The sequence below is a fragment of the Cornus florida genome, unplaced genomic scaffold (assembly GCF_030987335.1).
Source record: "Cornus florida cultivar Cherokee Brave unplaced genomic scaffold, ASM3098733v1 CherokeeBrave_3.0.0_Hap2_Chr05, whole genome shotgun sequence".
NCBI classification, from domain to species: domain Eukaryota; kingdom Viridiplantae; phylum Streptophyta; class Magnoliopsida; order Cornales; family Cornaceae; genus Cornus; species Cornus florida.
In genome coordinates, this window is record NW_026775575.1 from 110,040,790 (window position 1) to 110,066,046 (window position 25,257).

At 34.3% G+C, this 25,257-nt stretch overlaps 3 protein-coding genes across 6 annotated transcripts; all 3 read right to left on the reverse strand.

Moving 5' to 3' along the window:
• Positions 1-236: 236 nt before the first annotated feature.
• Positions 237-7,498, reverse strand: LOC132308520 (uncharacterized). Of its 3 annotated transcripts, XM_059806620.1 has the most exons (7): positions 6,868-7,455; positions 5,902-5,979; positions 4,595-4,629; positions 4,437-4,492; positions 2,351-2,449; positions 793-880; positions 237-568 (listed from the first exon to the last, which is right to left on the reverse strand). In XM_059806620.1, exons 1-6 carry the CDS (start codon positions 7,318-7,320, stop codon positions 822-824), a joined length of 780 nt encoding a protein of 259 aa, XP_059662603.1. In that variant the 5' UTR covers positions 7,321-7,455; the 3' UTR covers positions 237-568; positions 793-821. The 3 variants fall into 3 exon arrangements, with proteins under 3 accessions (XP_059662603.1, XP_059662602.1, XP_059662604.1); XM_059806619.1 differs by having other exon boundaries at positions 237-880; positions 6,868-7,451; XM_059806621.1 differs by lacking the exons at positions 237-568; positions 793-880; positions 2,351-2,449 and adding an exon at positions 4,813-4,930 and having other exon boundaries at positions 6,868-7,498.
• Positions 7,499-8,412: 914 nt separating this feature from the next.
• Positions 8,413-13,156, reverse strand: LOC132308522 (uncharacterized). 2 transcript variants are annotated; one of them, XM_059806623.1, is made up of 5 exons: positions 13,025-13,156; positions 11,925-12,219; positions 11,688-11,810; positions 10,227-10,517; positions 8,413-8,911 (listed from the first exon to the last, which is right to left on the reverse strand). In XM_059806623.1, exons 2-5 carry the CDS (start codon positions 12,171-12,173, stop codon positions 8,705-8,707), a joined length of 870 nt encoding a protein of 289 aa, XP_059662606.1. In that variant the 5' UTR covers positions 12,174-12,219; positions 13,025-13,156; the 3' UTR covers positions 8,413-8,704. The 2 variants fall into 2 exon arrangements, with proteins under 2 accessions (XP_059662606.1, XP_059662607.1); XM_059806624.1 differs by lacking the exon at positions 13,025-13,156 and adding an exon at positions 12,698-12,838.
• A 1,691-nt stretch (positions 13,157-14,847) lies between these two features.
• Positions 14,848-19,833, reverse strand: LOC132308523 (uncharacterized). Its single transcript, XM_059806625.1, has 12 exons — positions 19,660-19,833; positions 19,055-19,168; positions 18,594-18,704; positions 18,449-18,511; positions 18,210-18,323; positions 17,978-18,127; positions 17,593-17,670; positions 17,304-17,525; positions 17,125-17,211; positions 16,657-16,776; positions 15,544-15,636; positions 14,848-15,303 (listed from the first exon to the last, which is right to left on the reverse strand). Exons 1-12 carry the CDS (start codon positions 19,831-19,833, stop codon positions 15,244-15,246), a joined length of 1,386 nt encoding a protein of 461 aa, XP_059662608.1. The 3' UTR covers positions 14,848-15,243.
• Positions 19,834-25,257: the final 5,424 nt, after the last annotated feature.

A 25,257-nucleotide genomic window follows, 5' to 3' on the forward strand; every position in this document is an offset into this window, starting at 1 on the left:
GCATACACTCGAGGTAACTTTCTAATTAAGCATCCAAGGTTTGTCAATGAAATACATTAGCAACATCATACAAAAGACAACATATATATTAAAAAATTCAGTAAGACTAAAAAATTATATTGGGTGTATGATGGACATGGAATGTCTTTATCATTCTTATATGCCGTTTGGATGCCCATAAAAATCATGTAGAATGGGGCCATCAACCAACACTCAAGGCATCACCACAACTGATGGGTACTACTGCAATGTCGGTCTGACATTCAAAATAATGCCAACATTGTCTACAATGACGGTTGCTGTTTTTGGTAATAATCCAATTACAATAATTATACACACAACCGAGGCAAAAAAAAAAAAAAAACATCATCATCCTGAAACACTATGGGATTACTCAATTTCTATATACTTGTAAAAGAAAGCCAATATCAAAAATTTCCGGCCACATAAGGAAAGAATACTTGTATCTCCCTATACTCTGGCCAGCAATTTGATAGCAGCGTCGACTCCACTTCCCATGAAAACAGACCAAAAACTTCTCTTAAAAACTTCCATCCTTTTCTTTTACCTGTTTTAGTGTGCATCAATGTTACTAGGGTAAAAATTAGACACAAACAAGTTTCCATAATATTTTTCTCATACTATTCTAGTCAACTCAAAAGTAGTATCAAATTTACAAATTTGTTCAGGATATTAACTTAATATATTTCTTCTTTGCCTTTTTTTCTTTTTCCCTGGTATGAATGCATGTGCACAATTGTGTTGTGTCATTGAGGGATTTAAGGTTTCTACCAGATGCCATCGATATTCTTGATAAAGTCTCAGTCGACATCTTTTATTTCAGCTTCAACATCAACAACTGCTTGAGGAGAATCCTTTCCTGTACAAACATGGTGATATATTCAGAATTTTTGAATGACTAAAACCAACAATGTTTAGAGTTCAGAAGAACAATATAGAGTATATGTTTATTCTCTTTGGGATCATCTCCACTCCATTAGAAGGATTGTGGACAAACCATGGCAATAAATTCAGGATTTCTAAATGACTAAAACCAAAAATCTTTTACAATTCAGAAGAACAATATAGATTATATCTGTTTGGGAATTCATCTATTTGCCTATTCAAGGAAAGGAAAGAAAAATAAACTGTTAAAAAGAAAAGAAGAGGTATAGATAACAAAGTTTAGAGGAAATGGGAGAAATAACTTGAGAACAAAAAAAGAAAGAACAGGAATGGTTATTTTCATGTTGACTCAAGTTATTGGCCTTTTCTCCCTACCTTCTTTTATATCTCTTTATTTGAGAGTTTGGTGGTGGGAGCATTTTTTAAAACAGTTAATGAAACAGTTATTAACAGTTAAACCAGAATTTTCTCTCTCCCTTCTTTTATATTTATTTATTTGAGAATTTGGTGGTGCGAGCATTTCTTGTCGATTTAAAAAGTTACGCTGTGTTTGGGAGCACCAATTCGGAGTACTACATTTAGTTCAAAGTTTGTACTAAATTTTCTCCAATTTCAAATCCAAAGCACCGATTCGGTGCTCCCAAACACAAAATTAATGAACTTTATAATTTCACCAAGTCAAATCAGTCGATTGTTATACTAATAAAAGATTCATAAATTCTTTAGTTATGCAAATGTAACTTGTAGGAGAATTACCTAAGAAGAAAAGTAACCTGTGGGATCCATTTATTTTCTAGAAAATTGATTCCTTGTAAAGAAACTCATCTTCAATGTTAGTTCCTCAATAACAAGGTTGATCCTTAGCCTGCATCATTGGTCTTGAAATTTTTCACAGAAGGGACTTTTCCTCCCAAATTTATTTAACCTTCTCCTGTCAATCTAGGGAAAATTTATATTTATCCAACAAGTACAGAAATGCTTGTGTTGCTTAATATCTAATTTAAAACCATTATTTCAGATTCCTTCTGTTTTCATTATGATCAAGAGGCTCGGAGGGATAGACTTGAGTATAGTGGCATTATTTACACAAAGTGGCTGTCCTTGAAATTGATTCCACACTAATTTAAAACAGTTTTTAACTTACCAAAACAATAAATAAATAAATAAATAAAATGAATAAAACAGTTTTTTTACAAGGAAATGAAGTAACAAACACAACCTTATGAAAGAAGTAGGTTATCTATGCAAGCATTGTCAAAGGCTTTATAATTTTGTCATGATGGCACTATAGCTCATCAGGCACAGAAGAGAAATGGAAGGCCCACCCAGGTTTGATGTCCCAGAAAGCATTAAACCTAGCTTATCAAACTCATTATTGAACCAGTTGTGCACTCTTCTAACAACTATCTAATGCAGGTGGTGTTAAGACTTCACCGGAGAGTACCTTTCTTTGAGCCACGAGAGACTCTATGAAATGCTTGTCCAAATGTCGCAGATTCATTGGAGAACTTCACAGGATCCCTTACAAACTCGTTGCCTACCACTGAAATAGAAATAGAATTCTTAGATATATAAATTAGAAAACTAATATCTTTACTGAATTCTATTATAAACTAATCTAAATGAAGGGGGATAACATGATTCGAACAAGTTCAGCTAAAAGCTAAAACTAATGCCAATTGATCACCACAAATATCTTGTGTCAGATAAATCACTGACCTGCACAAAACCCTTCCCAAGTCAAAGAGATTTCTAAGAATAATAGCGTTAAATGATTATCACCACCTAATTAGTAATGTTACCAAGGAGATACAAAAACAATACATACAACAACCCAAAAAAAAAAAAAAAAAAATTGATAACTAGAAGTCAGGTTAGGCTGATCCCAAACGCCACCAACCCACCCAATATATATATATATGTAGGGTCAATCTGATTGGCTCAACTTAGAATTCAGTGTTCAACGAGCAATTGACATTTCAAGATAATTTCAGTGTCAGTTGCAAATTTGGTTCATAGTAATAAATAAGTATAAAATCTATAAGTACCATACTTATAGATGAATAGAAAAAATGAAAAGTTCCAAACTTTATAGATGAGCAGAAAAATGAAAAGTTCCAATTTTTTTGTTTTTATTTTTAGTTTTACTAGAGTTCAATTTTCAACAAAATATAACCAATGCCAAACACCAAAATTTATATCTCTGCTTCTTGTTGATCATCCAACATAATCTTGAATATTTAAAGGTGAATGACTCAGCTGAATTTTCTCAATTAAGCCAAAACCTTGGGTCTGAGTACCAAAACAGTCAGTACCGCAATTTACAGTACCCCAATTTATAGATTGATAATCCATGAGAGAAATACAGAAGTATGAGAGACCAGTGCTAAATGGATGAAAATTTGAATTAAGTTCAAAATTTAAAAGATGAAAGAAAACAATCCAAAGCAATAGACTGGAACGTCAAGTTGGTAGCATTTCTAAGAAAATTTTTTTAGAAAAAGCTTAAGTTGATATTATTTACATATCAATAATACCCTTTTGAGGGACCAACTTGATTTAAACATACATTAAATTCATACAATTTGGAGAACATCAAATGTATTGCCATTCAACAGTCTATAGGGGATGGTATTTTAGAACGTACAGCTTTATATTACAAGAAATCCCAGTAAACAGTCAAATGAGAGACATGCTCAAACACAATTTTTTATAATTGCATTAAAACCATGTACATAAAATGTCAATGGGAGAAAAAATCATGATATTCCCAAATAGGAGCAAGAAATTTTTTTCACAATTTGTCAATCTTCTTACATTCACAATAAAAACTTTAGAAAAGGCTTAGAGATGCATTGACTCCTCAAGACCACTATCCTTAACCCATACTAAGGAAGAGGTAAAAAAATGTTTGATAATAGCCTTCAGAATTCAAAGGTTTATCAACTTGAGTAAACTAAGACAAAATGTATGGAGTCATATTCTAGCAAAGTAGCAATGCAAATGGGCAAGTGGTTAAGATTGTTGACAGAGATTCCATAAAGAAACCATCTTTGTGATCTGCACTATTATCCATAAGGACAGACAAAGAGGATGTTGTCATAGAATTAGAACACGATGCATGAAATGAAATACTTCTACAATGTCGTGCAATTATCATATATCTATCAAGTTGGGGTGGGATAGCCTTTCAGAAATCTAAAAGGCAGCCATGCATTTTGGTAGTAAATGCTGGGTAAGTAAGAATTTGTATATTGAGAAGAGTAACCATGACTAAAATGCAGATGCTGACATGAATGAGTGGACATATAAGGAATGACTAATATTTGTCAAAAGAAGTGAGAAGAGACAGAACCAATTGGGAAGAAGATAAGTAAAACTGGTTAATATAGTTGGGTGGCAACGAAAAGTTCAATACTTCATTTCTTTAAAAAAGAAAATGATGAAGTGCTCCCATATGAATGGAAATGACATATAGTGCTTGAAGGCGTGGAAATCTAAAGAATTATTAGCTCACATTTGGCTATTACCTGAAAAAGGTTGACTACAAAAGGGGCACAACTGCAAATCGTCATTTAGAAAAGATCTGCAGAAAATTACATCAGTATAGTAATTCAAAAACACAACAGCTTTATAAAATGGTTTCACAAATTATCATCATATCATAGTGGGTATTAATTGATCTTACTTGAATATCTGAAAATCATTTCCACAGTTTGGGCACTGCATATATAACAGCAAGTTCAGAAAAAAATGATTAATAAAGGCAGCAGATAATAGAGTATGTTCTACAAACTACTTCACATCCAAACAGTTTCTTGTTAATGAAAATGAAATTCAAACAAATTTGTAAGGAAACACACAGAACAGCATATGAAGATGTGAAAACTAGGAGCAAGTAAAAACCTCTGATACTTTTTGAGGGTGTCAGGACGTGTGTAACTGCATAGACAGAAAGTGGTATCGTCGTACTATAAGTTAAGACTTGATATATATAGTATACAGATGTTTGCAACCAAAATTCCTGTTACAGGAGGAAGGAAAACATTAAGAGGCAATCTATTCTTTAGACTCATATTAAACCTCCGCACAAACATTTTAGGACAAGGAAGAAGTCTAACAGGCCGTACTGAGCACAGCTGACATATATTTGGACAATTTTTGAGATATTAGTCCCCAGAATTTTTTTTAGGTGAAAATTTTCATTTAGGTCTCCAGTATCATCAGATTCAGACAAGGTCACAAGAACTTATGTAAGGTGGACAACATTCACAGGTATCGAAGATCATTAATTTATCCAGACCAACTAAATGTAAAGCATAACCTTGTTTGGAAAAAAAATAAAAAATAAAAAAAAATTGCAGTTTAAATATTTCAGCCATCTGTCAAAAGCATGCAGTTTCCAATAATCCTTCAAATAAAAGCAATTCATCTTCTCCTTTAATAATCAGTACATCTTGAAAGTATTATCACAATAAGAAGATCAAGATGAATTTGCGATTCCAATAAATGGTGCATCAAAGGGTCAAATCCCAACATTCATGTTGGTGCATCACCCCACAATTAATAGACTATATGTACTTGTCCACGCGCATGCATAAAAAGTACACAAAAAATTTCAAGGAAAACTACTAGAAGAATAAACATCCAAAATTTTCAGTCAAAAACAATACTAATATGCTATAGACATAAACCAATTATAAAATCATAGGTTTATCAGTTACATGGAGGGTCTAGCTATTAGCTAGTATGTTGACTTGTCAAAACAAACAATGGCATGACATGAAAAATTATGATAATGTCTTCATTAGGAAAAAATACATCTTCAATGCCAATTGGTCATTTGGCAAAAGAAATGACAAAGTTATACATGCCATATCTATCAAAGATAGTCAAGAACCTTGTATTAATGTGGCACATGAAACAATCAGTGGACAAAAGGAAGAAATTTTCAGGAGCAGAATAATATAGGACCAAAATTTAAAGCAGACTCACGCTGCCTTGAACTATATCTCGTCCTGCCCACCAGATAAAAGCTCCCAAACCCACAATTGGTAGCAGCACTGCAAGGAGCTGGATGTGAAAAAGGATCCACCAATTAGATTTAAATATAAAAATTGTTGTCAGTGCTTACAGGGTGTAATCTTCAGAAGGGCGCTAACAAAGTAAATCTTGCTTTTCGATGTATATGTCGGACAGAGCAACTAATTATAGCATGAAAAGATGAGCAAACATCTCCTGATTATAAGAGATACATGTAACCAAGAAGTAAGAACCATAGATGAAACACCTAAATCAGAGCAAAACAGAGTTGATGTGATCATGTGACCAACTCAAAATAGTAGGAACAAAAGACAGTAATTGATTATGATAAATAGGGTAATATTTCAAGCACAAAAACCACCCAACATAGCAAATAAAATTTTATACAGTATGTGCACTTTGTGGATGAAAATTGAAAATAAAAGTTAACAATGTATATAACAATAAAAGGAAATGGTAAATATCAAACGTGTGCAGTTTGAGATGTCAAAGGTAACTTCAGCATGATACACATGCAGTTTGCGGACATTAACTTCACTATTAATTAAAGCATCTTATAAAGATGGAATCAGTCTGGCGGATTGCTTCAAAGACTCACAAATTGATTTGGTACAAGACTAACTAGAACATCAGAATAGAACAAACGAAAACAATATTATTTTTATTTATTTTTGAGTAATCTGGCAATCTAAGAGGAATTTTAGAAAGCTTACACATCAAAGTCTCAATTCTAAAAAATGCTATGAAAACACATCAAAGTAAAATCATAAAACATATCATAGGCCACTTCATCCAAGCTCTCTATCTTCTTATGTTAAGAACATTATTACCAATATATAAAATTCCATATATCCGAAGAGCCATATGCTTTCTTATGCAAATATATATAGAGAGAAAGATATAGAGAGAGAGAGATACCCAAATAGAAACGATTGTATCCAAAACCCAACCAAGCTGTCCAGTTACAGAAAGATAAGTCAAGCCAATAGCAAATGCAAGATTACCCAAAAGCCTCAGAGTTTTACCGTTATCTCTCCCACCACCACCACCGCCACCACCACCACTACCATCATTAAAGCGAAACCCTTGATTAAATCTAACCACAACTAGGCTCTTCTTCCTCTTCCACCCTTGTTCTGCCACCCAAAACTCATCTTTACAGCTGCTTAGTCCCAAGAACGACCATCTCCCTCTATAGCCACCAGGTTTGAATTTACGTTGATGTAAAGAGCCAATATTTGTTCCTGAGAGTGTGTAGCAGCAATTGGGTGCTGATAATTTCAATACACAACAGTTGTGTTTCCTGCTTGAATCATCGCGTAAGCTGTTGAAATGTGAGAAATTGATTGAAACCTGTAACAGTGTTGTCATCGCAAAGATTCCAAGAAATTAATATAAAACACTGATCTTGGCTTTACATATACGCAGACAAAAAAAAAAAAAAAACCGAACCGATTCTTCTAGCTCTCTCTCTGAGATATTATTTGTAAGTTGTAACTACTAGCTCTACAGTCTACATGTAGTTTTCTAGAGAGAGAATCTCTCTCTCTCTCATTATTCCGAGTTGGGGACCACGGTCCTACTTTCCTCTTTGCCCTTTATCCAGTTATTATATACTGAACCTTTTCCACAGTTATCTAAAAACATTTTTTTTTTTTTTTTTATGAATTTTGGAGAAAACTATTCCCTAAAATTAAACCTTTTAAAAATTGATTTTAGAGAATAACTTCTCAATGACTTATCAGTCAAATAAATTTTATTTAAACTGTTTTATATTGTCATAAGATAAAAATAAATTAAGCAAGTAGTTCCAATTCAGAACAACACTTGCCGTGCAATTTTGACCTTTAGATATGAATCACACTTAATTTCTTCTAAATTGGGAAATAATAGAGCTCAAGCATAGAAGGCTAGTAACTCAACTTAGTTAGAAAAAAACTCAGGTTGTTCAAGTGTACCTCATTCAGTCTAAAATAATTGTCTCATTTGAAAAGTTAATAAAAAAATTTTTAAAAAAAATTTGAACAATTTCAAAATTTAAGAATCTTAAAAAGAGACAAGCTTTGTCTCCTTAAAAATTTGTCTCCTTAAAAATTTGTCTCCTTAAAAATTAAGAACCTTGAAAAAGAAATTTTGATTTGGGAAGGCTATCATTATTATTTATTTTGAGAGCTAATCCGGAGAGTCAAAAATTAAAAAATTCAAGCCAAGTTACATTAGGTCCCTATAAAATTCACAGTTAATTTATTTACAGTGTTCTGGGGTAGCAATTTGTAATCGGTATGATTTTGCTTTTTGAAAGAAAAATTAAATGGACCTTTTTGTTTCCAAAAGCAATTAAAAGTGGCTTCAAAATGCTGATCACACCATAAGATACTGCTTGAACATGTGTGACACAACACAGTTTCGTTGATTACACATGCGCATCAACAAAAGCACACCCACTTATTAGGCTCAAAAAACTACAAAATCAACAAAAGCATTAGATGAAGAAGGAATCTAAGAATAAACGAACATGAGAAACAAAAGATGGTACACAACTCGTGGGAAGGTATTATAGTTTCATCCAGATGCCTTTTGTTGCTACTCAAATCATCCAGAGATATAGGTTCACCAATAGAACCCCCCTCTGATTACACAACATACAGACCATATTTAATTATACGTAAAAGCATACAACTCACACCATCGCTGCTTCTGAATCATCCAGATGCAGATAAAATAAAAACATCTTACATCAAGCCGCAGCTACAAATTACTCTTTCTTCTTGTCTTTCACTGTTGTAGCAGCGTCATCACTGTATGGTGCAGCGCTGTATGCATACTGCTGAAACGCAGAAAAGAAAACCATCTCCACACACACTAATGCATTTTGAAGAGCTTCCTCGAGATGCTCCACATCGAGCCAGAAATGATGTGATCGAATTATGCCCAATGCTACAAGAACGTCAAGCACAACTCCCTGCAAAAAAGATCAGAACAGCTTCTTCTGTCAACGAAAATTTAAGAATACTTGTAGTACAACAACACCAAGGAGCGGCCATGCTTCCAACACCAACAATTACCTTCGAAGTTAGAAGACATGAAACCAGAAGTGAAACTAAATTGTGGTGAATAAAAACATTTGGAATTTCTTTAAATAAGTATTTTTAGCTACTTATGTCAGCAGAACACATATATTGATAAATTCATTTTATGTCACTGACCCAAGACAGTAAATATGAATTTCCAGAGACGTGTTATCAGTGTCCAACACAGATATGGGGTGCCCCACACAGCTAAGACACAAGTGTTACACAAACAGCAACTTATGTGTCTAAAGATCCCCTTAAACTAATAACTGCAATTAAAGAATTTTAGATGTATTGCTAATTGCACGTGAAACACATGGGCATGACCGCTGAAGGGATAGATATCCAACAATATGTAATTTTTTCCTATGATACAAAGATCTGGAGGAACAAATGTTAATACTTCAACAGCTATGTTACATGGACTCTTCCAAAGTATGCGAAGTACCTGTGTCGGACACACAATATTGGAAAATGGGTATGAAATACATGTATGACACTTTTGGATGGACATGTACCTAAAAATATATCCAATAATTCACTTTTATTATATTATTACTTCAAAATGAAAGAAAAGCCTACATTGAACACCATGTTACATACAACATTATTTTACTCTAAAAAATAAAAATAAAATATTAATTATTATGAATATTTAGCAGTGTCATTTGTCCTTTAATTTGGAAATTTGACACTTTCAATGCTTGGATACATACCAGCAGTAGACACACTTCCCGAGTCCATGCTTGGATACATACCAGCAGTAGACACACTACCCGAGTCCATGTACAATAGTTCAACAGTCAAACTTTAAAGGAATGTAAGACCATGTCAGTAAAAAAAAAAATTCCTAGTTAGCATGTCAGTAATTGTTTGATATTTCTGTACAGATAATCCAAATCTATTGCCTTAAACTAATGAGGAATCCACATCTATTTTAGAAGCCTAAAATTGATCAACAATTTCAGTATAGGAATGTTAGCCTAAAATTGATCAACATCTATTTTGGTAGCCTAAACTAATGAGGAATCCACATCATTTATTCAATAAAAAAAATGAAATACCAAGATATGGAAGATTTAACCAAAATCTAAAAGTGTGAGAACTATGGCCCTGGTTTCATACATGACAAAAGCTATAATTCAATTTGCAGCTTCTTATTAAATTAAACTTCATATTTCTGGGGATAGGAAGTGAGAAGCCTACCTGCCAAAAGCAAAAGAAGACAACCCCTTTGATGCATAAGAACTTGGCAAGGGGTTTGTGCGGTTCCAACTCTTTAGCAAACACATGGTAAAAAATTACGAGCGAGTACAACGCTAGTGAAACTGAGACGTTCAAAATGATGGTGAATGTCCAGCTGACCCAACTGGGATATATTCCAAGAAGTTGAAGAGCTATCATCAAGACGGAGCACACAGGGCGGATCACAACGAACTGCCATGTCCAGTACTTGAGAAGCTTTAACGTATGATGGTTCAAATGGGCAGTACGAGGCTGCAATTGATAGAAATAGTGCAAGATGAATAAGATGGATGCAAGGAGATCCGCATGAGGCAAAATCAACACAACAACCACAGTTTACTAATAATACTGAAAATTAAGTACTGAAAATTTTAAGAGCTGAATTTTAAATGCTGAAATTTGTAATTAGTAATTAAAAACCAAATATTTAGGAAGAAAAAAAAAAAACCAAATATTTTTAATATCTTTTAAAATTTTCAGTGTTCACTTATAGGTGATGTCTCTGTCACTTAAAATTTTACCCTATTTTAAGTGGCACTTGCATTATCAAACACACTTAATTGGATAAGCAATCAAGCGCTGAATTGAGTTATCAAACAGCACCTAAGATGCAAGGAACAAGTTTTAACCTTGGGCACTTGTTAAAAAATAAATAAATAAAAAATTAACCTCGGATAATTTTAAAAGGAAATACTTGCCAAAAAAAAGAAACAAGAAAGTAAATTGTAAAGGAAACTATTAATACTAACAAGACATAAGCAAAGAAGGCAAAAAATTACGGAAAAAGATGAGAAGTTATTTCTTAATAAGTAGTAAGTGTTGTATGACAGAAACTGTGCCAGAATTCTTCAAGAAAATACAGAAAAATTTCAAACACCACATTTTTTTTAAAACAAGGCACTAGCATATTTAGCATGAAAGTACCATTGCATTTGGTGTGCCATGTTTATCTGGATAGAAAATTTTATCTTAAAGGGTTTGGGATGTGAATGAATATAAAAAATTCTCCAACATTCCTAATTTAGCACAAGCTAATGCCTAAGCAATTGATGGAAGTTACATGAGCAGGCCTATGTTTGCTAGATGGACTCTGCTCCCCATAAAAAGACAATGCAGGTTATGCAGCAGTTTTCAAGCAAAAGTGCACTTGCAGCAACTAGTAAGTAATTTCTGGTGTCCATTCTCTAGGAACGGTCCATTTCTTACAACAGAAAGGAGTCCTAAAAGAAATGAGCTCATGAACTAAAAGGATATCATGCTATCTATCAACATCACAAAATCAATGTCTAGAATGGGTTTCTGTCTTCTTCTTCTTTTTTCTTTTTCTTTTTTTTCTTTGGGGTTCCATTCAATAAGTTGAGTATTTCCTTTTCAATATACAAGCAATAGATAAAATGAAAATTTTATAATCAACAACTTAACCTGGAAGAGAGTCATTGGAAATGAATGGTGAATCTTTCTTCCTTTGATTTCATCAGGCACTATGTTTTTGCTTATGGATATGTTCAAGTAAGTGTACATCAAAGCCAAGAACTTAGCCATCACCTGCATGTAATGAACAGAGAAATTTAAAAATAACAAATGAGAAGCTTGCATATATATACTTGTTCAACTATACCTAAAATTTATAGCATGCAAGGTGCAGAACAGAAGACTCACCAAAGCCTCATAACATTCCTTAACAGATTCCAAGAACATAAAAAATGCTTTGCTCCCCTGAAAATCTATCAAACCAACGAAGGAGTCAATAGCATATATGGGAGCCATAAGGATGATAATTAGTATGGCCTTTTGCTCCTTTGGGTTCTTCCAGTGGAATAGATGATGTGATAGAAGCTGTACTGTAAAATGCATTGTGAGCATCACACAGATAGTGGATCCCATCAGAGTGACTTGTCCGCGATTCATTTTGAATATATCTCTTGCTCACGAATGAGAAAATCAGGAACAGGACCTGCAGGAGTATAATAAAAGCTTATTCGGAAATTGGGGATTTAAAAACTCAGTCCAATCCAATTATCTTATGGAGCAAAATGTGATGCCAATTGTAAACTCTTTAGAGAAAGAATCTAGTAAATGAAAATGGGGAACAAGTGAAACTGGATGAAGCTAAAAATTTCTGAAACGCTAGTTCCTAGCAAATGATCTGGAATAGTTCATACAGCAGTAGAGTTTTTATCCCATCTGCCGACAATCACAAAACCAAAAAACACAAGAAAAAGAAAAACTAAGAAACAATGTTGTCCAAAGAATCTCCTTAATCACTAATCTCTATGAGTTATAGCTCAAAATATCACAGAGTTACTGCATCTCTACATCAAATAACCAAAATTTACAGGGACAACAACATCATGTTCTATTACCATAAAATTCGTATGCCAGAAAACATATACACACTCATAAAGAATCAATGGAACTTAATTCAGTATTACCTACATTTAAGGCTCAAGGTGTAGCACTAGAAAATTAAAAGTAACTTCTTGGTGGGTGAATTTATGGGTTAACAAATTAGCACACTCAACAAGAACAAAAATCGCATCTATCACAGTAGAAACTCCTGTGCTTACTATGCGATTTAATAGAAAATTTACCGAATAGATATTGAAGTCAACCAAAAGAAAACGATGTATAAATATGTATAATCAAATAAATACACACAGAAAAATCTAAAGCACAATTAAAATTTTCTTTTGGTGATCAGAAGAATGTGTTTAGTGAAGAGAGTTGACTGAATCGGAGTAGAGAGAGAGAGCACTTACAGAGTGGAAGGGTAATGGATCGATGATCAAAATGTGAATGTGGTGCACAGAAAAGGTTAGGAGAGGACCCAGAATATCAATCAATGTCAATGTCGTCAAATTGATAGTATCTCTTGCCTGGGAATAAATACTCGTAATGGGAATGAGACGATATAGGTGGGAGGGAGGAGGATATTTACGAAAAAGCCATGTAAAAAAGGTTTTCGATAATATCTTTGGGCCACTTCTTGACTGGAGAGGCGTCATGGGCCCTGGGCCTCTGGCCCATCATGCCCATCTTTCGCACTTATCACCACATGTACCGCTGAGAAAGGGCTTCTTAAAAACTTGCAGTGACAGTGGGTCACCGACAGAGACTTTAAGATGGTGCGAAATGCACTAATAAAAATATAGTATTCGATAAGTTTGGGCTCACTGGGCAAAATAAGTGAATTAATTGACATCTTGATAATTTTAAAACTTTTATTTCATTGTATTATGGGAAATATATAACTGATATTAGTGTAAAAGAAATAAAAAGGAAAAAATTGCCAAAAATAATTATATTTATATATGAATCATCAATATATTAAAACAGCAGCCATTAATTAACATATGAATGGACAGCATTTCCTATCATATTACTACTGCAAGTATGGGTGACAAATTACGACACAACACTACAACACGACGCGAGTTAAAAGGGTTTGAGTTTAAAATAAACAGGTTTGGGTTATAAAAAGGTCTACACGATTAACCCGTTTACTTAATCGTATCAGGTTAAAGTTGAGAGATTCAACCTATGTAACTAGTTTATGACCCATTTAACTCAACATGTTATAATCGTGAATTCGGTTTAAACCCAATTTTTATGGATAATTAAATCATTTCAACATACACCTTGTTTATGCCTTATGATTGTTCTTTTTATTTTGAATATTTTGGTTAGTTATAACAAAAATTTTTCTATTATTTAGTATTTAATTAAAAATTAAATATTTTATTTTAATAAACGGGTCATTAAACGAGTTAACACGTTTACTTGTTTAATAAACAGATTAGGTTAGTATTGAAAATTCTTGACACGATTATTAAATAAGTTAATTTTATGCTCTTACATTGACACGGCCCACGAACACGAATTGTCACCCCTAAATACAAGCTGTTAGTTTGGCAATGGACACCACTATCTGATTCATATACTTGATTGGAAGGGAGATAATCACTATTAGGTTGTCATTATTTTGTTAATTATCAGATAACTTCTGACCACTTTACTAATAAGTTTCTTCTTCTTCTTTTTTTCATTTTTTTCTTCTAACTTTCAGTCTATTATTATTTTTTAAATAGAAATACCGTGGCAGTTACTTTCAAAATCTCCCAAAACTAATGCATTTCCCAACCAAACAACAAGCAGCTGCTCAATAGGCTAATTGAATCACTAATTTGTCATCATAATCGTTAAGGACTATTTTATCTCTTAATTTATAACACGTTTGATGGATTAGGCATTGAAATAAATGATGAACCATAGATGATAAATTTGAAAATTGAAATGGCAATCCTCCAAAACTTCTAATGAGGATTTCTCTGTGCCATTACATGCAACTCATTCCATCCCATGAGAGTGAATTTGTAACGAATCACTGACCCAAATGATTTTAAAAAATAATAACAAAGAGAGAAAGAGAAAGGAATCAATATAATTAATACAAAAATAAATGCCACTAAATTTATAAGAAGCCCTGCTCCGCCACTCGATATCCCAAAACCTTCTTTTTTCTTACTTGCAGCTTTGTTCCTAAATTGTTGAGCCACAATCATAAATTATCAACTGGCCAAGCAAAAAAAAAAAAAAAAAAAACCCAACAATATACACTATATATATATATATATATAATGAAAAGGAAGTCAGCTGACAGTCCAATATCCTTGTTTCAGATGGCTGCTTGGCACCAGTGTCAAATTGAAAAGCATTCAGCTTCAAGTTGCAAGCTCATCAATAATATAACTAATTGAATCTGGACCACATCACCAAATGGTCCTAGTAAACAAAGTAGAATAAGATCTTTTACCTCAACTCAAGAACGTGCTGAGTTCTTAAGCCATCTTCCATAAGCAATATTGTTCTAGCCACAATCGAATGGCTCAATTAAAAGTCTGGTGAGATGGGTAAAACAATAATAACTTCACCAGAAGAATATAATACACTTTGCTTCATTTCCAAAATTAGTCTCAGATCATACAGATTTTAGAACCTCTCCCAAAACTAGCCCCCACTGAGTCCAATGGGTGCCACCCTGCATTCGAAAATTCAAGCAAATATCAAATTCAATGGTTAATGATTTTTTTTTTTTTTTAATAAATCCATTAACTTTATTCGACGGATCATTTCCAGTGAAATGTCCTTGATAGCTCAAGACTCCAAGATACTAAGGAGAAGGACCTCTACTTTTTTCTGGTCCGACTCTAAATCAATAAATTAGCAGATCTGTAAACTATTAACCAGATGAGGAAGACAACATGAGGTAGGTGCAGACCTGACAAAACACAGAGAAAGGCTCCCTTAATGGCCCATCACATGAGAGCTCACTTGTACTCCCATCAATGAAGGTTCCATCAGCAAAGATCACCTGAACCATGGAACAATTATTCATGCAGTGCTAGGATTTCACTTTGAAGTGCAAATGACTACTTATATAAATCCCAAACTCAAGGCAAGTTCTGAAATAAAGACCACATGCCTCAATATCGTATTAGTTGAATATGAAAAGATAAATAAAAAATGAAGCAACAAACATATGAGAGAGGGAGAGATGAAGAAAAAAGGAAACAAGCCAGACGCAGAAGATCAATTACCACATTTATTTGACAACAAAACAGAAAAGCAACAAGAACTACTATTTCTGCCATGTTATGGCAAAATTATAAACTTCTTAATAAAGACCACTTCCAAACTACGTATGAACAAGAGCCCACCAGTCCCAACAAGAGGAGTGAAACCAGAATTTGAATACCCCTTGTGCAGTGGGTCCATCAGTATGCTTTCCGAAAGATGAATTCTTCTGCAATGGGTCAAATAATAAATCTTGTATGCTTTGGAAATGGGGACTTAGGGGGTGGGGTAGCACGTCCCTCATAATTTTTGGTATGATATTGTTGCTGATTTCCTCAATAGTTCCCTCACTCCTGAAAAGAACGAGTGCAACAACAAAGAAGATGAAAAGAAAGAAAGAAATTTCTATCCAAAAGAGAGGGGCACGTCTTCCTATGCAGGCACTACCAGAATGATTAATACCACCAAACCATTGGCCAGGTGGTATAATCTCTTCTCCCCAAAGGAAGGTGAGGGTTTGAACCCAATAGTGGGCACTTGTATTTACCTAACAAAAAAAGAAAGAGAACACTAATGCTTGATGAGCTGGTGGTTCATGGAGACACATTGCATTGAAATTCACTTCATGATAGAAAAATGAGGTGTTAACAGAATTCCATTTGCACATCCAACCGTTCATGACTTACAATCTGTTTCAGGGGCAGCACTTGTATTCAAGATCCTACTATCCATATTATTGCGAAATAAGCGATGTTGAAAGTTCATCGCCAAACAATGTATAATTAAAGTTTGAGACCAAAGCTAAATATGGTCAAACCTCGGACGCATAACCAGCAGTAGAACCCGCAACCGGCTTGATGAAAGAACCCACTGGGGAGCTTCTCTGCACAGCCTCACAGAAAGTAAGGAGACGCTCACGGTTTCCAAGCTGTACTGCCTGAAAAGCAGCACAGAGCAACTGAGTTGTTGTTTTGCAGAAGCTCACTTTAATTAAATCTTTCGAGGAACTGATCAGAACTACAGACCAGAAACATGATCGTTTCACATTTATCATATAAGAGTAGCATTCTGTTTATAAACTATGAACCATGATGGGTACTAGTAAACAGAGCATACCGGGACGGGGTATATAACAAAATAACATCGATGGAAGTAATTGGATGATGTGAAAATAAAAGACATCTTTTATCCAAGCCACCAAGTGGGATCATCAGCAAAGTGAAAGATAAAATGAGCTATCCTAACATTATAGCTTCATCTTAAGATAACAATGGATATAACAAACCTGTACTGTATCATGACGGGATACCCGGGGAAGTGGCTGAACCTTATACCCTTTAGATGCCATGACTTCAGCAATCAGATAGCTTCCCTTGTAACAGAGAATGAGAAAACCAGTATAGCCTCGTAGAAGTAATCAAAATCACTATAAAGCTAGAAGACGCAAGACTACAAACCTATTACCTTGATTGCTTCCCCAACCATTTGAGGTGAAAGGAACAATCCCTGAAAAAATGCTCGCATTATATCACCAGGGGTTGAGCCACAATCAACCCCAAGTCCCGGTGCAGAGAGACGAGCTGCAGCTGCTTTTACCCATTTTTCCCTCCCTGCAACATATCCACCACATGGTGCAATGGTTCCACCAGGATTTTTTATTAAACTGCCTGCAATTAGATCTGCACCCTGCTCACCATTAACTACACCATGTTAACCTTTTTCAGACATAAGAAGCAAGAAATATGTTACGTACCACCATTGGAGGTTCAATGCTTTCTGCAAATTCACCATAGCAGTTATCCACCATGACCAAGCAGTTTGGATTCTGCATCTGTATAAATACACATGGACGGATCAAGATTCACAACTGGAGCTTATCAAAATAGTGTGAAAAATATTCGAGACTCCAAAGTAATATGAGCAAGATTCTCATGATTTCCAATGAAAGTTCGAGCATTTCAACCAAGGAAATACAACGCAAGGATGAGGCTAATTGCACCCACCCATCCAGATCCTAGTGCATCTCCTTTTTGTATTGATACCAGTTATCTCTCAACCCAGAGATGAGTATGAATTTTATAACCCTTAAAGCATATTTTAATTTTTTTAACCCTTAAAGCATATTTTAGAAGGTATACCTTGATCATCTCTATTGCCCTCCCAATCTCAGTTACACTTAAACTACGACGCCATGAATAACCACAAGACCTCTGTATGAGTGCACATTTTGTTTGAGCTCTTAAAGCTACCTTAAGTGCACCCCAATCAAGCCCACCATCATCTGCAAGCTGTAACACAATCAAAATGAGAAGTCTTTGAGTGGGACATCAGAAGTCATAAGAATGTTGTTACCACTAAGTAGTGTCTCACTGGAATTTCCCGGTAGTTCACTCCAAAATCTTTCAAGGAACCCAGCGCATGAGAGTCTCTGATACCAATAACTTCCCCTAAGGTATCATAAGGAGCACCAGCAACAGCCAACATCTGAAAAGCAAATCAGTCCTAAACTATAGTAACAATTTAAGAGAGAGCATAATGTGGTTACAGGATATAGATTCTCAAATCTCAATCAATGATTAAGAGCAGGAAATATCAAAATGACAGCTCACCTCATCCCCTGGCCTTAGAAGAGCAAACAAAGCACAAGTGATAGCGTGAGTCCCTGAGAAAAACTGATGGTGAAGGAGAAAGTACGTTAAAGAAGTTTTGTAAATGCCCCAAAGAAGTACATACACAGAATAACAGATGGTAAACCTGTGACCGGACAATTGCAGATTCAGCACCAAAAATTTCTGCAAAAGCTTGGTCAAGGGCTTCACGCCCCCCAGCTTCTTCATGACCATAGCCCGTGCATCCACCAAAGTGCTGATGCATACATACAAAATCATGACAATTAGTATTAAGAAAAATGTTTACGAATGAAACCATTGAGGTTCAAAAATAATCAAGTAACCTTCGACGATATGACATTTTCTAGTAAATGATCTATGGCAACATGCATTTGCACACAGATGTAAATGTATTTAATGCAAGAGCAAGACACAGAATAAAGTAAACCTAATAACATGATCAGACGTTATATGCTTTCATCACTTTCAAGAAATTAGCATAACCAATGGAGCTATCAGCCTATAATCAACAAGTCATTAATATCCAAGAGGACATATACAAAAGGATTAGACATGATTAGTCAAAAAAATCAAAATTCCCCTTACATGGTATCCAACCCGAGCATTCTGGAAAGCTCTAAGAACACGGGAAGTGTTGTGGGCCACCAGATTATCTACAGCTCGGAACTCCGAGTACAGAGAATCTACGGCTTTTTCAACCTGCATTGCACACCGATGAAGCAAATATGATCACATATCAGCACCAAAAGCTCAATCCTTCTACAAGCAAGAAAAAACAAGAACCGAGAACTTCAAAATCTCTGTAAATTTTTAACGGTTATAATAGCAAATTAGTACATGTTTGTTTAACCGGTCTGAGCAAGAAATAAATTCGGTAAAGTTTTTACAACAGAAATTATAGATAACCCTCTATTTGACAGCTGAGAAAATCGACGAAACAACAGAACCGATAATACAACTATAAATTCTGGGTTTTATTCACGGGTGTCAAATAATGATAAATTCAAGATTCAAAATTTCAATTCTATTTGTTTCCTAGGTTTCTTCAGAAACCAAACAGAGGGTTAACCGATATCCATCTTAGGGTTTTGCGAGACTAACAGAAGTAACAAATAAAAAGTGGGGTTTTCGTGTTCGGCATAGGTACTAAGAGTAGCATGAATAAAAAATTTGAATTGTAGGCATTGTACCTCAGGCACAAAGGGATGATCACAGCGATGATGATGATGATGATGATGAGTAACAGAGACTCGAGAGCTTGACCGCACTGGAACTACGGCTCTAGAAGCTGTAAGAGTGTGAGTAGGATAAGCAGAGGTAGCGCAGGATAAGACCAACATCTTCGAATAGAATCGGAACGTCATACGGAGTACATAACGGAGTATATTCGTAGTCAATACCTAATTTTGACAGTCTAACCTGCGAATTAAATTTTGTTAGCCAATAAAAAATTCTTAATAATAATTGTAAGTGACATTCATGATAATAATTCGTGTTTATTTTTATTTTTAATCTTAATTAAATATTGAATTAGTTGTATTGGTGTGAATTGTAATAATTGCAATTGAATTGCTAGTGCTATTTTGTTTAATTTATTAATAATTATATGTGAGATTGCAATAGTTAAAATTAAATCAAATGTCACACGTCCTTGGAATATAACTTAATATAATAATTTATTTTTATTTCAAACATTCATTTCACAAGGAGAATTGACTCTATAAATATTTATGGATAAAAAAAAAATTTACGAAAAATAATGTATATCGAGAATTATTAAGCATGTTCTCCGTGGCAATCTTTTGTCAAAAATATTCTACTATTTTTTACCACACAAATTTCAACGAATCAAAATTAGCATTCAAGTCAACAGTGATCATCAAAACATTTTTGACTATTCAAGTTTGACTACCCTTTTCACTATTCTACCTCTAATAATATCATGACGATTGATAATTTGTTATATGTGCTTCTTGTCAAAATAAAAAATTTGTTGGTATTAGAAGAATATATATCAATTCCATTTGAGAATAATCTTCTCACTTTTGAAGCAGGCAATGCTGTTAGATTTCAATTCTTTTTCATTAAATTGCATCTTTAAATTTATTTGCTTCAGTTTATATACAGATAGAGAGGAAACAATAAAACTAGCAAAACACAATTAGAAATCAAATTGTGTGTAACAACCTTCACTCTACGTAGACACAATATACTTAACTCTGAAAATTTGTTTGGGTTCACGGTCATTACGACTTTAAAACGTATTATATCACAGACATAGTCGGGTATAGAACCTATAATATATAGCATTTCACCTTTCCCATGCGATATGGGACCATGACACCATGTAGCTTGTCAATGCTCTCCCATATCACACCCGCCCGTCATCATCGCTTTAAAACACGTTGTGTCGTAAAAAGGTATTCAACTTATAATATATATCACTTTACTTTTCCCAGGCGAAGTGGGATCATAACACCATATAGCTTGCCAGTACTCACCCACTTCACACCGGCCCACAGAAGTCGTCACAATCACCCCCTATGAGGCCCAACGTCCTCGTTGACCACACTTTCGGCTGGGTTCTGGCTTTGATACCATTTGTAATAACATTCACCCTATCCAAACACAATATTATCCGTTTTTTACTTCCTCGGACCAAAGACTTCCCAGGGGGTCATCCAACCCAATGTCCTTATTGGTCACACTTCCGGCTGGGTTCCAACTTTGATATCATTTGTAATAACCCTCACCTTATCTTGACATAATATTATACGTTTTTTGCTCCCCCGGACCAGAGACTTCTCAAAGGGTCACCCATCCTGGTACTATTCCAGGTTAAGCACGCTTAATTCCGAAGTTCCGGTAAGTTCATGGTGATTACGGCTTTAAAACGTGTTGTTTAATAGAATGGTATAAAACCTACAATATATAACACTTCACATTTCCCAGATGATGTTGTCACGCCCCGAAATCCCATAACTTGGGTTGCGAAGAAATAAATAAAAATTAATAAATAAACAAATAGATAATTAATTAAAATAAATAAATAATTAACTAATTAAATAAATGAAGTCCACTTATTTAAACTCTCATATCCCAGCCCTAATTTCTCAAATAACTAAACGAATTCACATGGATGGGGCCACTGTATGGTATAAATGGTGCTCCTAATATCAATTTACATATATCTGATTACAATTCAATATATAGCATTAGATGCTCACCTGATCATTACGTAGTTTCATTAATAATATGAATCCTGGGTGTAACTTGAATATACATAAACACACGAAATACTATCATTGGTTTCATGAAAAATAAAATACTAATAAAAATAATAATAATATGTTTAAATATTTAATTAATCAATTACATTAGACTATTTAAGTGAACTCGTTTACATACATCAGGTAATAATGGTTCAAACTCACTACACAAGTCCATAACTTTCATTCCCAAAACTATGGGATAATAAGGATGTATATGTCTAAATAGAAGTCATGGCCACCGTAGCCTCGTTACAATCCATAAAATGAGAAATAATATTATGGGATTACATGAGTAGAGGTAAGAGAGGAAATTCAATAAGAACTCCAAAAAATAAATGGGTGAGTTCCTAAATCATTGTCCTCCTCCAAAAAAATATTACAAACATGTCATCAATTATAATATCTAAAATATACCATGAGTCAAAATATAAGTCAAAAAGTAAGCTATACAATACATATCACAATTATCGTAAAGTAACTCAAAACGTTGTCAAGATCCCAATCAGGCTAGGGATAAGGAACCTCCTCTTAGGCAGTGCCCTATCCTAAAAAATATAAGAATCAATGGGGTGAGCAACAAATTATTCTTTAGGAATGTCTCATGAATATAAACAATATCTCTCAAAATTCTACAAACATGGCATGGCCATACAAGAATATACTTCCTAACGTCTAGTCTCAAGGGAAATCTAAATAAGATCATCCTAGTCTAGAATTTAACCCATTCATCAAGACAAGCATAAACAATACAGTGTAATGTACATAAATGTCAACTTAAAAATGAAAGTTGAAATCAATTAATGGGATAACTCGGTACACATCCACACTCCTGGTCACATAGTCATGTTATGCGCCTAAATAAAAATAGTCGTTCTCGAATTACTAGTCTGCCGGAAACCAACCGATTGGCTAATATAAAGTGAGAAAACTCATATTTCACCTGCGAGCGTCGAACCCTTGCTTTCTCAAAGTAACAACCCACTAGTATCTCCCAAAATCAACAACCAAGTCCACAAAATAATCTATATATCATTATATGCCTAAGTTGCACTTCACAAGCACGCATAAATCATACTAATCACACAATCCATGTCTTATGGTCCAAATCACTATGATGGCATACTCTTTGATGCAATGTCAACAAATTAGGCAACTTAAAGTCATATGATGTCATGTTACCATTATATCACATATCAAGTGTGCAAAAGTTTAATATCGTCATAGAAATATACATTTTTAAAGTTAACCCTCGAATAATTTATGCATCCCTGTAATATGGTAGGAGTACAGTGATGCATAAATTGTTCATCAGAGGTATATTGAGTAAATTAATTAACTTGTAAAGTAGAAAATGATTACAAGGATGTATAATTCTTCATTTGTTTCAGGAATGCATATATATATATATATATATATATATATATATATATATACACACACACACACACACACACATATATATGTAGTCTATATTCCTAGCATTATGATTGTACTCATAAATTGTTCATAATGGGTAGTTTCGTCCAATTTACTAACTTGTAAAGTTAAAAAGGTAAACTAAATGGTCAAAGAGTAACGTGGTCAATTTTTCATGCCAGTTGGCTACATGGGGTGTCTTTATTCACTTTTTAATCTTTAAAGGGTGTCATTGTCCCAAAAACAGGTAAGTTGCATTTGTATATCCTTTTGGCAAACCTCAGGTGTGTTGTATTTTACCCTAAAAAAATAATTTCAGGGGGGGCACAACATAATATTTTATAAGTAATATGCCCATATTTATAAAAAAAATAGTGGCCCAGTGTAATACTCCTAATTTTAAAAAGGATATTCCTGATATTTAATGGTATTTAATTTATTATTTAAGTGCATTTTATTTGATTATGTGTCATTATTTTTTTATTAGGTGCTTAATTGTTTTCTTTTGTGGTGATTTAATTTATTTAAATGATATTTATGTTTAGTTATTTGATTGGAATTACTTGTTAGAGTTTTAATTATTTAATTGGCATTAATGGTTTAAGTGTAATTGGTTTAATTATTCTATGTGTGTCTTATTTTATGTGTGTCTTATTTGGTTTAATTGGGTTTACTAATTATTATTTTGTTCAATTAGATTATTTGTTAAGTATTTAATGGTGAATAGGGTAATTAGGTAAATATATCTAACTGGGGTTTTAATTACAGTATACATTAGGGTTTTATACTATAGCCGTCGTAGGTTTCTACGTTAATTGGATGGGCCAGTTAGGATTGTGAGTTGGACTTAAATGAACCTAGGGTTTAGGAAAACTCTATAAGTATAAGGTAGACGTCTGTGTAGGTTTTTTTTTAAACAAAGCACACGTTTTGTGGAAGTGGAGAAGGAAAAACGCAGTTTTTCACATTCTGCCAAGGTTTGATCAAAGCTCCGATCTCGCTTCGCCCGTGGTCCGATCGAGCTGAATTTTGGAGGAGAGGTTCACGACTCAGTGACGCACAATCTGAACGGTGGAGATCAGAGTTTGACCTCAGGAATAGTGATTCGTACTCATGAACAGTAACTGGGTCGCACAGGTTTTTTTTCATTCTGCCCAGATTTCATCAAACATCCGATCCCGCTTCGTCCGTGGTCCGATCGAGCTGAATTTTGGAGGAAAGGTTCATGACTCAGTGACGCACAATCTGAACGGTGAAGATTAGATTTTGAGTTCAGGAATAGTGTTTCGTCCCCGTGAACAGTAACCGGGTTTTGGAACTCGCCGGGATTTTTTAAGAAGACGACGTTGAAACTTTGAACAAAAGTTTCTGAGGCAAGATTCTATCCTTACTCTTTCCCTTAGGCTTCATACTCTTTGCACTCGTAAATGATTCCAGGATTAATGAAGATTAAACCAAACTAAAATGATTCTTGTTTTGCTATGAAACTGGTAGTTACAGTAGTGTTGTATGCTTGTTCAACCTAGACTAAGCATGTTTGTGGATGCATTGTGGTTCTGTGGTTCACGTTTTTCCTTACCACTGCTAGTATAAATCATTGGAAGGATGGGTCTAGATGATAGCTATCTTAACTTCTGTAATAGCAACTGTTGGAACTTAAATACTAGGAGGATTTGAGTTTAACACTAGATCGGTTTTGTGGAACACTATGATTTGAGCATGTCTACATACATACTGTGAATACTGTTTTGATGCTTACATTATCACAGTTAGTATCAACTGTGGAGGTTAGGATTTTGTGATACATACCCTACATATCTGTATGTCATTTGTAAGGTGTTAAATGGAAGTTTTAATTAATTCTGTCTTTATATCATACTAAAGGGAACAACTTAAATTGGGCATGTATATGTTGTTGTTGTGACCCTGTTTATCAATACTTATTTTATCACTGCTAACATTGAATGTTGGATGTTGGAATTTAGTTGATATATACTTGATTTATTGGTATTATTGACTACTGGAGGATTGGAAAGTAGGCACCGGTATGGGACGGTGGCATACTAAGGATGGGTTTGGTTTTTAAAGCAATACCATTAC

Coding starts and splice junctions, on each gene's coding strand:
- LOC132308520 (XM_059806620.1), bottom strand. CDS start 7,320: ATGACAACACTGTTACAGGTTTCAATCAATTTCTCACATTTCAACAGC. Junction 4,630..5,901: donor GAGATATAGTTCAAGGCAGC/GTGAGTCTGCTT, acceptor TTATATATGCAG/TGCCCAAACTGTGGAAATGA. Junction 4,493..4,594: donor AATGATTTTCAGATATTCAA/GTAAGATCAATT, acceptor AATTTTCTGCAG/ATCTTTTCTAAATGACGATT.
- LOC132308522 (XM_059806623.1), bottom strand. CDS start 12,173: ATGAATCGCGGACAAGTCACTCTGATGGGATCCACTATCTGTGTGATG. Junction 11,811..11,924: donor AGGAATGTTATGAGGCTTTG/GTGAGTCTTCTG, acceptor CATTACATGCAG/GTGATGGCTAAGTTCTTGGC. Junction 10,518..11,687: donor TTCCAATGACTCTCTTCCAG/GTTAAGTTGTTG, acceptor TATCAATTGCAG/CCTCGTACTGCCCATTTGAA.
- LOC132308523 (XM_059806625.1), bottom strand. CDS start 19,833: ATGACGTTCCGATTCTATTCGAAGATGTTGGTCTTATCCTGCGCTACC. Junction 18,705..19,054: donor ATGCTCGGGTTGGATACCAT/GTAAGGGGAATT, acceptor TGTATGCATCAG/CACTTTGGTGGATGCACGGG. Junction 16,777..17,124: donor CCCGTCATGATACAGTACAG/GTTTGTTATATC, acceptor GCTGCTTTTCAG/GCAGTACAGCTTGGAAACCG.